The sequence below is a fragment of the Xiphophorus hellerii genome, chromosome 18 (assembly GCF_003331165.1).
Source record: "Xiphophorus hellerii strain 12219 chromosome 18, Xiphophorus_hellerii-4.1, whole genome shotgun sequence".
Lineage (NCBI taxonomy): Eukaryota > Metazoa > Chordata > Actinopteri > Cyprinodontiformes > Poeciliidae > Xiphophorus > Xiphophorus hellerii.
In genome coordinates this window covers 19,102,837-19,115,310 of record NC_045689.1, presented here as the reverse complement: position 1 = coordinate 19,115,310, position 12,474 = coordinate 19,102,837, and the positions used below count along the sequence as shown (strand labels likewise).

General features: G+C 38.4%; 3 protein-coding genes across 6 annotated transcripts in view; 2 read left to right on the top strand and 1 right to left on the bottom strand.

The window, feature by feature from the left end:
* Nucleotides 1-42: 42 nt before the first annotated feature.
* On the bottom strand, nt 43-4,879 carry anapc15 (anaphase promoting complex subunit 15). 3 transcript variants are annotated; one of them, XM_032545323.1, is made up of 5 exons: nt 4,767-4,879; nt 2,278-2,468; nt 2,139-2,198; nt 1,025-1,165; nt 43-931 (listed from the first exon to the last, which is right to left on the bottom strand). In XM_032545323.1, the coding sequence occupies exons 2-5, from the start codon at nt 2,395-2,397 to the stop codon at nt 884-886; spliced, it is 369 nt and encodes a 122-aa protein (XP_032401214.1). In that variant the 5' UTR covers nt 2,398-2,468; nt 4,767-4,879; the 3' UTR covers nt 43-883. The 3 variants fall into 3 exon arrangements, with proteins under 3 accessions (XP_032401214.1, XP_032401211.1, XP_032401212.1); XM_032545320.1 differs by lacking the exon at nt 4,767-4,879 and adding an exon at nt 2,607-4,753; XM_032545321.1 differs by lacking the exon at nt 4,767-4,879 and having other exon boundaries at nt 2,278-4,753.
* Nucleotides 3,665-6,953, top strand: folr (folate receptor). Of its 2 annotated transcripts, XM_032545318.1 has the most exons (5): nt 3,665-3,766; nt 4,866-4,996; nt 5,092-5,280; nt 6,337-6,472; nt 6,616-6,953. In XM_032545318.1, exons 2-5 carry the CDS (start codon nt 4,868-4,870, stop codon nt 6,888-6,890), a joined length of 729 nt encoding a protein of 242 aa, XP_032401209.1. In that variant the 5' UTR covers nt 3,665-3,766; nt 4,866-4,867; the 3' UTR covers nt 6,891-6,953. The 2 variants fall into 2 exon arrangements, with proteins under 2 accessions (XP_032401209.1, XP_032401210.1); XM_032545319.1 differs by lacking the exon at nt 3,665-3,766 and having other exon boundaries at nt 4,862-4,996.
* Nucleotides 6,954-10,679: 3,726 nt separating this feature from the next.
* Nucleotides 10,680-12,474, top strand: part of inppl1a (inositol polyphosphate phosphatase-like 1a) — a 31,309-nt gene continuing 29,514 nt past the window's right edge. Inside the window, exon 1 of the mRNA XM_032545381.1 lies at nt 10,680-11,193. Within this exon, the coding sequence (XP_032401272.1) occupies nt 11,009-11,193 (185 nt within the window). The 5' untranslated portion in view covers nt 10,680-11,008. The remainder of the gene's footprint in view (nt 11,194-12,474) is intronic.

Here is a 12,474-nt window from a genome sequence, read left to right as displayed (position 1 = left end):
CATTTTTAACATTTATCCCAATAAACAACAAGAAAGCACTAATAAAATACGTAGCTGTTTAATTTATAGCAAATAAACAAAATCAAAAATACAAATAGAACAAAAATAATCTCTCAAAAACTGAATCTTTGTGATGACCTGTAACTGAGACCTGTAACTTTAATCAGAGCATTTGTTCCCAGCTGCAAACCATGAAGATAAGAGAGCTGACAGGCAGACGCATTTTAACTGTCTGAACACATTACTATTTTACAATGCTTTAAAAAAAAAAAAAAAAAAAAAAACTTCTATTGAGGGAAAGTTTATAACCACAATTCAGTAGCACTGCAATAAAAGCTTTTGTTTTTTTTTTTAAGATGGGCTGTTTTTACAGGTAAATTATTTTGCTGACTAAAGCAATATTCCCTGAAGCAGCAAGTCGGAACGTCTCCATAGCACATGACTTAAGATATAACCAGGTCAAGGTTTAAATGGCAGATTGCAGATTGGTTGAGTGTGTGCAAAACAGTCCCTCGGTCTACGTCAGGGCACCTGACAGGTTTGGAGCAGCTTTAACTGGATGCATTGGTTAAGTAAGCCTGCAGTTAAAAACAAGAAATGCGGACCAATGGCAGTATTTATACACAAATCTCCCATCTCTAAGTGTGTTCCAGGCAGCAAACTTCACAGCAATGTCCAACCATGTCTACAGCTTTAAAGACTGATGGATCACGGCTTAAGATTCACCTGAACTCTTCCCTGAAGTATCTTAATGTGTTTCAATTAAATTTTCATCCCAGGTACACAAATATTAAAACATATCTGAGTCACGGAGTGGTTAGGCATCAGTCACATTTTTGGTAGCGAGTGTAAATCCAGACGTCGATTGCGACAAAAAACTGCTTTAAATCATCCACTGGTCCTGGTCTTGGTCAGCTCCTTCCATGTCCACCTGATTGAGGGAAACAAAGGCATATTTATCTATTTTGGGTTTGATCAGAACAAGTGATGCCGATAGCTACATTAAAAGGTTAAATTAAGGTACCTCATTGATCTCGCCGTCATCAGGCGACTCGTTGTAGTCATTCATCTCATCCATGTCCTGCATGTCTTCTTCATCTTCCGAGTCTTCCTCACTGTCTTCCTCATCCTCATCATCCTCTTCCTCCTCCTCCTCATAACCTGCCTAAATCCATCAAATGAAAACTACAATGAACTTAACGATTTGTATCGCTTCTTGGACAGTTTTCAAAAATATCTAACACCAAGAGATCTGAAAAGTGTTGCATGCATGTGGCTCTGAGTTTGAGCCATCCTTCACCAAATTTACAACTTCAAGCCTTTTGGGGTACATCGCTAACATCTGTGAGCATCTACAGACTGAATTTGTTGCTCCTTCTTCTCTGCAAAAAAAACAGCTCAAGTTCAGACAGTTCAAATGAAGAGCCACTGTGAGCTATTGCAACAAAAACAACCAGCTTTTGTTTAAACTTTTATTTAAAATCTTACCATATGATCTCAATTTGTGATTCCGGTCTGGACTAACATGTGGACATGCTTAATCTAATTAATGCCATTGTAGCTCTGGCTGCATATTTAAGGACTAAGTCTCCTCTGCCCAGAGCACCTTCTTCGACATTTTTAGCATTGATTGGGCTCGGTGGAAAAGAACTTGGCCCACGTATAGGAGCAATGGTCCTCTACCCAGGTGTCCTGGGGTCTATTCCCAATCTATTTGATGTGTATCCTCCCAATTCCTGCCAAGCTACTAATAATGAAAGCCATTAGTGCCATAAAATATATATATGAAAAACAAGCAGTTTTTAAAATTGGCATCATTCCTTAATTTCAGTTCTCAAACGAACCTCTTGACCCGCCACGGGTCAACTATATTTATACCAAGAGTAAAATACACAGATGTGAAATCTATTTACTAATAAGTGTTTTTAAAAGATAAATGGTTGCACCGGATTCTATTTAGGGGTTTCATAATTTCCTTCCACTTAGAACTTACCGGTAAGCACAACCTTATCTTGGTCTACCACAGAAAATCCTAATATAATACATTGAAGTCGTGGTTGTAACAGGGTTTTAAAAATGAGACTATTTTGTAAAGCAAATAAACCACGCAAAAGGTTTTATTCTCAGCCTGCAATTACCTCAAAAACAGGTTTCCCGATAGGCATCAAGTTGTTGTCTTTCTCCGCGATACTCTGTAGCTGGAGTGACCAGAGATCACAAGTTTAAAACACGGGAATTAGGAGCAGGGAAGACATGGAGCTGTGTGTGAAGGTATACCCAAGTTTGATGTTGCTGCTCCTGCTGCTGCAGCTCCGTCTCGTCCACACAAGGTCTGTCCAGGTTGAACCACAGAGACTCGGTGACCCGCGGGAGCAGGGACGGAAACAGTGTCGACATAATTGTCAGAGAATAAGTCCAGAAATAAGTCAATGTGACTCCGAGTTCGAGCTTTAAACCCAGAGCTCACCCTGAAACACACCAGCAGCACAGAGACTCTTTAAGTTCGGGAATATATTATTCTATTTTAAATAAAAGATTTAAAGAATTATTAGACTACATTCAAAACCATAAAGGATAATATTTTTCAAGGATATTAAACTCTGTACCTGTCAGTATCTCGCTTCTGCTTCGAAATAATTCAAAACAACGAAAACCGGAAACAAGTGGTGTTCATCTAGAAACTCCCCCTCATAAGTGTTCCGCTTGCGTAAAAAAATAGCTTCAGCACATATCCCGAAAATAGCAATATGATGCAGTTAGTTTAAAACGTTAAAGGCGAATTTTACATTGTTCTTCAAACAATGGCTTATATCTTTGACTCAATGACGCTAAGAAAACGTGAATGTAGTATTGTGCATGTTTGGTAGCTTGTAATGGAAATATAAGAAAACTGGGAACATTAACAAGCTTTTTTAAGCTTAAAAAAGCTTAAAAAAGCTTTTCTTGATTAAAAAGAATCAAGAATTTACAGAAATGATGAGATATGAAACAGATTTCTCCCAACGGAGATCCGAAAGGAACAAATAGCAAAAGCTAAGTTGAATATGAACCACAGGCACATATCACAAGTCCTTTCAAATAATAAAAACAAATGTTTTTATTATTTTAACATGATCATAAATTCAGACTTAATTTGTACTCATCTGTTATTAACCAGAAAAAGAAAAAAGAACAGTTCAATACTCAAAATTTCTCAAAATGTCAAAAATAAAGATCAAATATCCACTTGTATGATAGCCCAAATACAAAACAATCCACAGAGTTTTTGTTCAGTCTAGTTTGGTGTTGATGGCTGACAGCAAACATAAGTTCATAAACTTTCAGAAGAAATGACAGTAATTGGGTTGCACAAAGATATCTGCAATGCTTCTTTTTTCTTCTAATGGCTCACAATGCTATTTTCTGTAAGTTTTTCAGTCACATATAGGAAGGAGGGGGAGGATGAACAACCTTGAGGTTGGCCAAACTATCTCCTACTACATGTAATAAAATCTCAGATTATCACACACTTTAGTGAAGGAATTTGCACTCTTTTTGTCTGTTCTTGCTATTTCCAACAACTGTGACCTAGACTTTGGACTTTGGAAATAAATTACTTTATAGTCATGAAGGGATTTGTCTTCGTCCACACTCCACTCGGGAAGCTTGTGAGAGGAATGTTCAATGTGTGCGCTTTGAATTTCCTGTTTTGTCTTGAGAAGTGTGCTCGAGGTTGACTGGGGATAAAGTTTTACTTGATAATTTCGTCAAGACAGAAACTGAAAAGGTAAAAGGGATTTGTTCTTTATTTCTTTTGACTCCAAGTCTAAAAGCAGGACTTTTTGACACTATGAAAGAAATTGTGATATGTTTAATCTATGGTAAAAGTTTTAATTTTGTATTGTGAGAAAAGACTGAACAGTGTGTGTGGTCTCCATATGTAGCAAACACTCTATTTCTAGATATATAGGGGTTACTATAGCATAGTAACATTATTTATGTCTTGATTGTTTTACATTGCTAGAAATATTACCCACAGTAGTTGTACTTTTGTAAAAGGTGATTCTACAAATTAGTATTAGTATTAGTATGAATGCACATTAATGTCATGCTTTGTAAAAACTGTTTAAAAAACATTTATAATTTCCTTTTGACTTCATAATTATGGAACAGTACTAAACAGCAAAGTCTTACACTCTAGAAAAAAACAGATAGCCACTTTTGTACTTAGTATCAGTAGTAGGGGAAGAGGCTTGAAACGACTCAGTTATATTACATAGAAAATAATGTATTTTTATTAGTTTGATATTGTTAAACTTAAATGTCTTTGCATGCTATTGTGTATAGCAGTCTGAATTCAATTCACTAGGTGATTCCCTTATTGTTTTTAATATTTAGTCACAACTGCACTTCTTAATAACGGTTTAGCTTGTAGTCTAATAATTTTTACTGTATTGCCAAAGATATGATGATGTGGCCTTGAGCAGCACTCTAGAAAGAAACAGATATCTACCTCTGTAGTAGAGGCAGACCCTTGAAAGGACTGTTATAGGTATGCAGGTGGAAGATATAGATTGAAAGTAAAATATGAATACAATGTCTAAAAGTGACAAATGGAGGCAACCTAAATAATTTACATAATCTTTACATTACTCTGTGCTAACAAGACTAATAAAATACAAAGACGTGCAAGGAGTGAATTAAGGAGGAACTAAGTTCTCTTAAAGTTAATAATGGATAAAAATTTTAATTGTTTCCAGTAATGGTTTAAAACTGGGTAGACATACCTTCAGATTAAGCTGGAATTTTGAAAAGTACTATTAGCGAATGGCTGTTGTTTCTTGTCCACGTGATAACAAACCTCCACAGGTTGTTTTTCTCTACAGCCATGCTGTTGTTCCTGGGCTGTCTGCTCGCCCTTTCCAGTGGCGCTCTGTGTCTGGACCAACTCAACATGTGCATGAATGCAAAACATCACAAAGTGGAGCCTGGCCCTGAGGGAGCACTGCATCATCAGGTTAGAAACACATGCAGGGTGTTATTGACGTTGAACAGCAAAGAAGGTTATTTCAAGCGGTAAACACAAGTCGTGATGTAACATCGTCTTTGCAGTGTGTTCCCTGGCGTGAGAATGCATGTTGCACTGCTAACACCAGCGCAGAGGCCCACAATGACAACTCTTACCTGTATAATTTCAACTGGAACCACTGCGGTGCGATGAGCGCCAAGTGCAAGAAACATTTCATCCAGGACACTTGCTTCTATGAGTGTTCCCCACACTTGGGACCCTGGATACAATCGGTGTGTATTGTCGAAGTGTGTCTGTGAGATAGTAACACTAGATGGCAGCAAAGGTATTTGACCAAAAATGGTAAACTGAAGTTCAGTCTAAGCTTCTTGTTGGTTCGAAATAGATTTATGAAAATACTTTACAGATTAATTGGATGATGGTGAATGTCAAGTTCATTTTCAAGCACATTTAAAACTGTCTATATTTAAAAAGTTCAGGGTTATGCACATAAAATGAGAAAATGATCCATGAGTGGAAAAAACAGCACAAAATTTCAACCCAGTTTGATATGAATGGCAATAAGTAAAAAAAATTGCCCCCCCAAAAAAAACAACTATGTGTCAACAGTTGACACTCCAAAGAGTAACCATTCATCTGACCTAAATGGTCTTATATATCTGGGAGTGTATAGGTATGAAGATAATTCTGCTTTTAGGGATTAAAAAACAAGCAAGACATTTATTTCCTTATAAAAAGCTAGTATAAGGATTGGCTATAGTTCTTGGAAAAGCTTAATTCAATTTAACCACCCAAATCCTGGCCTTGTTACTGCGAGGTATTTAGAATCAACAATCATTTAAATAGAACTTCTGTGACAATATGAAGTAGGCTAATGAATCTAAAAAAATACAGCATTTGTTCATCTGGATTCAGAAAGTTTAGAGCAATCAGTGATTTCAAATAATTCAGGCAATCAAGTAAGGCATTAAGATTGGCTACTTTGTTTTTATTCAGAGATGATCTATCCAAAAACCATCTATGAGATGAAATTGGGTGTTTCATTAAAATTGATCCAAATGCAGGATATGTTGGCAAGAACCAAAGTTGACCAGCAGTTAATCTTCACAAAAAGCTAAATACTAATTGTGAATACTACTTAGTCTGTGATTTATCAAAGAAAACTTGAGCTGACTCCATGGTGGGCTTTAAGACCAGACATAAGTGAAATTTTTCACTTATGTAATTTTATTTAGAAAATAACTAAATTACCAGAGTAGACTGCTTTATTTGGAAAACTTATGTGTTGTGAAGAATTCTGTTATAAAAAAGTTGTCCCTTGTGTTTAGGCAGATGAGAGCTGGCGAAAGGAGCGGATCTTGAACGTGCCTCTTTGCAAAGAGGATTGCGAACAGTGGTGGGAAGACTGCAAGGATGATTTTACTTGCAAGACAAATTGGCACAAGGGATGGGACTGGAGCTCTGGTAAGATACACAAGAAGCAACGTGCACAGACATAGAACAATATTGATTTTAGTGGGTTGGATGTTTGACCATGTGTACAAACAAGTAACTTCTTAATATTCCTTTCTGTAAGATTTATGCTATTCTCCACATTTCTCTCACAGGTACCAACAAGTGTCCTGCAGACAGTCAATGCACAAAATGGACTGATGTCTATGCAACACCCAAATCCATGTGTGAACAAATCTGGTCCAACTCTTACCTTTACACCACCCTTACCAAAGACTCCGGTCGCTGCATGCAGCTTTGGTTCACAGGATCAAACCCCAACAAGAAGGTGGCTGAGTACTACCTCAACACCGCTCAGCGGGGCCAAAGTTTTCCTGTAACAACGCTACTCTTCCTGACTGCCATGTCTTTCTTTGTAACCATCTTCTAGCATGACCCCATTGCCATATCTTTCATCACAATGGATTCAGTAATTAAAGTGTTTTCAAACACATTTCTCTGAGTGTGTTTTTTTAAAGATTGAGCATGCTTTTCTTCTTTTTCAGTTGTAAAGGTGACTGGCAAAAAGCAAAAGGAATATGTTACTGCCACTTTCTGTTCCCAAATGTGGCCCAAACACCTATATGCTATTAATTAAGCTAGAAGATTTGACTAAATAAAAACATTGCCTAATAGCATGATATTCTAGGCTTTCAGTTATAGTATATATAATAGCTATCTGAACCCGTTTAATTCAGTTCAATTTAATTAAAATACTTTATTGATCCCAAAGGGAAATTACTTTATGTAACTCGCGTAATTCAAAGTTCTTCAAAGAGTTGTTGTAGATGCTGACGGCAGTGGGGAGGAAAATTGCCTGTAGCGGTCTGTATGACAGCGAAACAGAAGAAACCTCTGACTGAAGACACTGTTGCTGTATGACAAACTTATGAAGAGAATGCTCAGGGTTCTCCACAATTTTATGTAAAATCCTTCTTTGCACCATAATCTCCAGTGGTTCCACAGTAGTCCCCAGAAGAGAACCAGCCGTCTTTCTCAGGTTGTTGAGTCCTTTATATTAAGTCTAGTTATGATTCTGCTACCCCAACAGATGATGGCAGTAGAGATTACACTCTCAACAGCAGCATATTGCTGCAAACACTGAAGGATCTAAGCTTTCACAAGAAGTACAGTCTGCTTTGTCCCTTCTTGTACACGTCACAGTTGATTTTCCAGCCTAGTCTGTTGTCCAGATGAACAACAAGGCATTTATTTTTCTCAACCACCTCAACTTCTTCTCCCATTATGGAAATAGTGTAATTCTAGAATTGTGTTAATTCATGAATGTTTTTGACCCTCCCAACTAAAGGCAAAACCTCTAAATATTCCATCCTTATTCCATAACTCCAAATCAGCTTGGTTCGTCATTGATCATTTCCTTTCCTGTTTTGGAGTCTCAGGGCTATTCTAGGTATGTGGAGTTTGAACACTCTCCTGGTTCTTGGAGGGTACTCCTGCTTCTTCCCACAATCTATAAACAAGCATGTTATTTTAATTCTTCATAGTTGTGTGTCTCTCTGTTAGCATTGTGACGTACTGGTGACGTAGCAGGATGTGCTTCACCGCTCACCCATTGACCACCAACCCCCCTCTGTTGCTTTGTGGAGCACCAGTGCCAACCACCACACCAGCATGAGTTTGTCTGAGCAATTCACCAGACTGTGGATTTTTAAATCACTTACTCTGAAACTGAAAGTTTTGTTGATGTCAATAAAGAATGAAGACCATAGAAACAAGAACCAATACATGTGCTTACAATTAAATGCAGTGTTTTTTTGTGCAGCAGTGTGGTGGTTACTGCTGTCAACTTAGAACAAAAAGCTTTCACGTTCAAATATTAAGAAGGCTTTGTGTTGGGCTTTGCATGTGTGGTCATTTTGTATTGACTTTAGGTTTAACTGTGCACATGGTTCTGTGTATCCCTACCATCATCAAGGCTAAGATGGGTAAAAAAATAATGGAGAAAAAGTCACAGTTCTTAACTACTTCACAGTTAAGAACTATATTGTGTTGGTCCGTCACATATCCCATTAAAATAAACATATAGTTTTGGTTGCAATGTAACAAAACGTAAAAAGGTTCAGGAGATATCAATATCTATGCAAGCAACTGTACCAGTTAATGTTATAGTTATTAATAATAGGCCTGTTGCAATAAGCAATAAATCAATAACTCGCATGATAAATTAAAACTAACTCAATAATTTCCATTTGCAGTTTTTATTGTTTTTCCCTTTTCTCTCTCTTTCCACCAAAAACTGGATGACAAAAGTCTTCAGTTTGGTGCTTTGGTCTCAACTATCCTTTTTTTTGAAAGATAATTTTGTTCACAGAGACTTCATAATTCATTTTATTTGTGGTTTTGTTTTTTATTTAATATATTTACAGAATTCCAGTGTTAAATGTTTGATGGAATTTACAGTTTATTGATCTTTGAGAATGAGTTGTTGCATTACTATGCCATTACCATTATATTACCTGAAAATGGTCTCAAAAGAACAATATTATTGTTTATCGTGATAACGTCTGGGAAATTTATCGTCCAGAAAAATTTGTTATTGTGACAGACCTATTAATAAGTATGCTTGGCACAACATGTGACACTCCTTTAGTCTGATACTTAAGATAAATAGTAATTAAAAACATTTGATTTTTTTAATTAAAAGAGTTTTAGGCAGAAAACTGTAAGGAAAAATGGTGAAAACATTATCCCAGACTGATTTCTGTTCCTATAGGAACTATACTATAACTATTTATTCACTATAGTGAATGGATGTCCCATGTTTACAAGTCACAAATGAAAAGAAATGACGTCTTTGTCTTTTGTATCAAACTAAATGCACACAACAGCAGCTATGTAAGAATGTTTATTCGTGTTGCATGTGCAGAAACTGTACAGTTGTGGACGCTGTCAGTTTGTCGTGATGTTTGTATAGCCTGAGATTTCAATTTTGCAACAAAAACCAAAGACAGATACAATAAGGAAGCAAAAATAAAAAAACTAGCTTAAAAAAGTAGATCTAATATTTTGTTAATTTTGCTGCTTTCTATTTGCAGATGTAGCTATTGTTCTAGGCCACATACTTCGCTCACATTCAGACAGATACATAGAGTGATGCTATAACCAGAAATAACCCGGCTGTTATTAATACTTAGCTTCTATGAGATCATCGGTCACACTTAAGACACGCGCACACACCTCTCGCTGCATGTTGACCTCTTACTTTGTGTGCGTGACTATTCGAACCACCCATTTACGTGGCCAGTTCTTTTTTGTTGTTCTTGTGGTGTGTCAGTCTAGCCCTTAGATTGGCAGCTACAGTACATCTTCAGTGTGTAAATGTGTGTGGTCTGGGAAAGAATAGAATTGCATAACTGGATCACGGTGCATGTTGAGAAACTGCCAGAGCTAGGTCTTCCCACCGGCTGTAGGGACCCACAGAGGAAATCCCTCAGGCATTAGTGAAGGGTTTGCCAATGTAGGCAACAACTTAGAGTAAGTAAATTCCTTAAGATCTTTCTGTTAACTTCTTTCAATATGACTAAAAGCGGATTTAACTTAGAGATCAATCTAATATGGGACTATATCTAGCATTTAAATTAAACAAAAATTATCCAGATTAACATCATGCAGCAAGTTGAAAAGTATCTTTAAACTTGTCACATTAATAAGTAGCAAGTTTTAAAATACTTGCATGGTGTACACTCATGCAAAAGAGAATCATCCTTTTAGTCTTCCTATTTCCTTACTACACCATGCTATTTTTAAAAAAATAGCATAATTAGGTGCCAGCTTGTGCCAACATACAACCAAAGCACCAAAATGAAGAAAATGTGTACTATTTGAATTAACGCATTAAAAATAAGATTACACATGATAATCTTCACAACCTTGCAGCCTCTGCACATGATGCATGAACCCATGCATCTACCAGCTGAGCCACCCAGCACTCCAGTGAGAATTGAACTGAATGTGATGCAGAATGTGTCCTGGCCTTTGTGTCGTCTCCTGTCTTCCTCTCCGTCTCCTCCATCATCCTTCCAGACTCATTTTTTGAATCAAGCCGACCAGAAATAAACTCAAGAAAATCCCACCAGCTCCCTTCAGCATACCCTCTTAGTGCAACTTCCAAAATAAAGCGTTTCCTCCCACCAGGAAGCGCTTTATTTTGACACGCCACGGCTGCTGACTGTGTTGGTGCCCCGCTGTTTCTGCCCTGTGTCCTGCGTGGATTTACATACCCTGATTTCCGTGGGACTGGGAAGCGAAAGAGGAGGGTGTTGCGCCTTTCAGGAACTGAGGCGAGCAGCCGCAAACAGTCTTAACTAACTTCACAGATTAACAGCTTGAAGCCCCGCCGCTGCCTCCGCTGGGATAACGTTAACTTTTCTCCGCTTCCTCTGACCCTCCCAGCTTCCCTCTTTGGACTTGCATTGTTGTTATTTGTTTGTCTCTGTCGGAGAAGACGGGAAGCGGCTCGAGTTGAACCCGGTTTGAAGGGCTGTGGCCATGGCCGGGGGAGGAGGAGGCGGAGGCGGAGGGGTTTCTCCGCTGGGGCCCGCTCCGCCGATGTGGTACCACCGGGATCTTAGCCGCGCGGCGGCCGAGGAGCTGTTGGCCCGGGCGGGGAGAGACGGCAGCTTTCTGGTGCGGGACAGCGAGAGTGTCAACGGTGCTTACGCGTTGTGTGTGCTGTGAGTAACTTCTTTTTTTGCTTTGTTTATCTTTGTTTTAGCTTAAGCTGTGTTTGGAGCCCTCAGCCAGATCACATATGCTTCCCAGAGAGCCTAGTTTTAAAAGAAACACTCCTCGGTCTGTTATTACTCTGCAGAGTTCGGCTTGTATAAGTTATAAATAAACCCGCTCTGCTGCAGAAAATGTGATGAAATTGTAGGTGAAGCCTGTGTTTACTTTCTCCTTGAAGGGAAATGAGTGGGAGAGAGGCACAGCCTGTCTGGCCAGCAGTGAAACTCCAGCATGGCCCAAACCTCTGGGCTGTCCCACTCTGTCTTCTGTGTGATGTGGTTCCCTGCAGCGCCCTTTTTATTTTTACAGGATCCTTTGCTGCAGGCGGCCTCGGGCTCTGGAGATGGTTGTAGATAGGAAGGAAAGGGTGACACGCTTTCATGAGTTACTGCAATCTCTTGATTTCCCGTCTACGAACATTTAACATGCATAGGCATTGAGTTTGGGGATTTATTTGAGCTCAATGAGCTGTCTTATTCAGTCCACAGATTCCATTTTTCATTATTCAAGGCAAGCTCCACCAAGTTGTTTCCAGTCATATCTGGTAGAAATGCACACATCAATCGGTTAGAGATTGGAATCAGACAATTTTTCATTGATCATCTTTGATCAATAAAAAAAAAAACAGCTTTTCCTTAAAACAATCTTAAGGAAAGGCACTATGATACTCTCAAGACAACATAAAAACAAAGGAAGCTCGCTCTTTAGCTAAGGTTTGAGTTCTATATCTGGTTCTTGGGACTACAAGTCGACTTCAGTTTGTGGACCTCGAGTTTGTGACATTAAAACCGGGATGTGAGCTTTTCTGTTTGCTAATCTTGCATTTTCCTTCTGTCTGTTGCTTGATGAAAGGAAGCATGCTCTCTTCACCAGTGATCAGACATCAGGTCTTCTCAGAGCTCAATCGAAGGATGTTTTCATAGGAGATCTCCTGGAACTTATTAGTAATTTGTTCAATCTCTCCTATATGCACAGCAAATAAGAAGTGGGCCCAAAATGGAGCCTTCAGATGCTCCACATACTAGATCTATAGAATATGACATGATGCTTACACAGGCATCATGTGAGGATACTGTTTGAAAAGCAAGATAAGTAAAAACTACAGAGGTTTTCTGCTCTTTGTAGTTGTAATTTAAGTCAGATGCTAAAGAGTTACACATAGCCTTATGTCATACTAAGATACTAGACTGTGAAGAACAGGAACATATTGACAGTATGTCCCAACAGAG

Bases quoted from the DNA above. Each gene is read 5' to 3' on its own strand.
- anapc15 (XM_032545323.1), bottom strand. From the start codon at position 2,397: ATGTCGACACTGTTTCCGTCCCTGCTCCCGCGGGTCACCGAGTCTCTG. The intron at 2,199-2,277 runs GTATACCTTCAC...TGGTCACTCCAG, and splicing joins AGCAGCAACATCAAACTTGG to CTACAGAGTATCGCGGAGAA. The intron at 932-1,024 runs GTACCTTAATTT...TCCCTCAATCAG, and splicing joins ATGACGGCGAGATCAATGAG to GTGGACATGGAAGGAGCTGA.
- folr (XM_032545318.1), top strand. From the start codon at position 4,868: ATGCTGTTGTTCCTGGGCTGTCTGCTCGCCCTTTCCAGTGGCGCTCTG. The intron at 5,281-6,336 runs GTGTGTATTGTC...CCTTGTGTTTAG, and splicing joins TGGGACCCTGGATACAATCG to GCAGATGAGAGCTGGCGAAA. The intron at 6,473-6,615 runs GTAAGATACACA...TTTCTCTCACAG, and splicing joins GGGATGGGACTGGAGCTCTG to GTACCAACAAGTGTCCTGCA.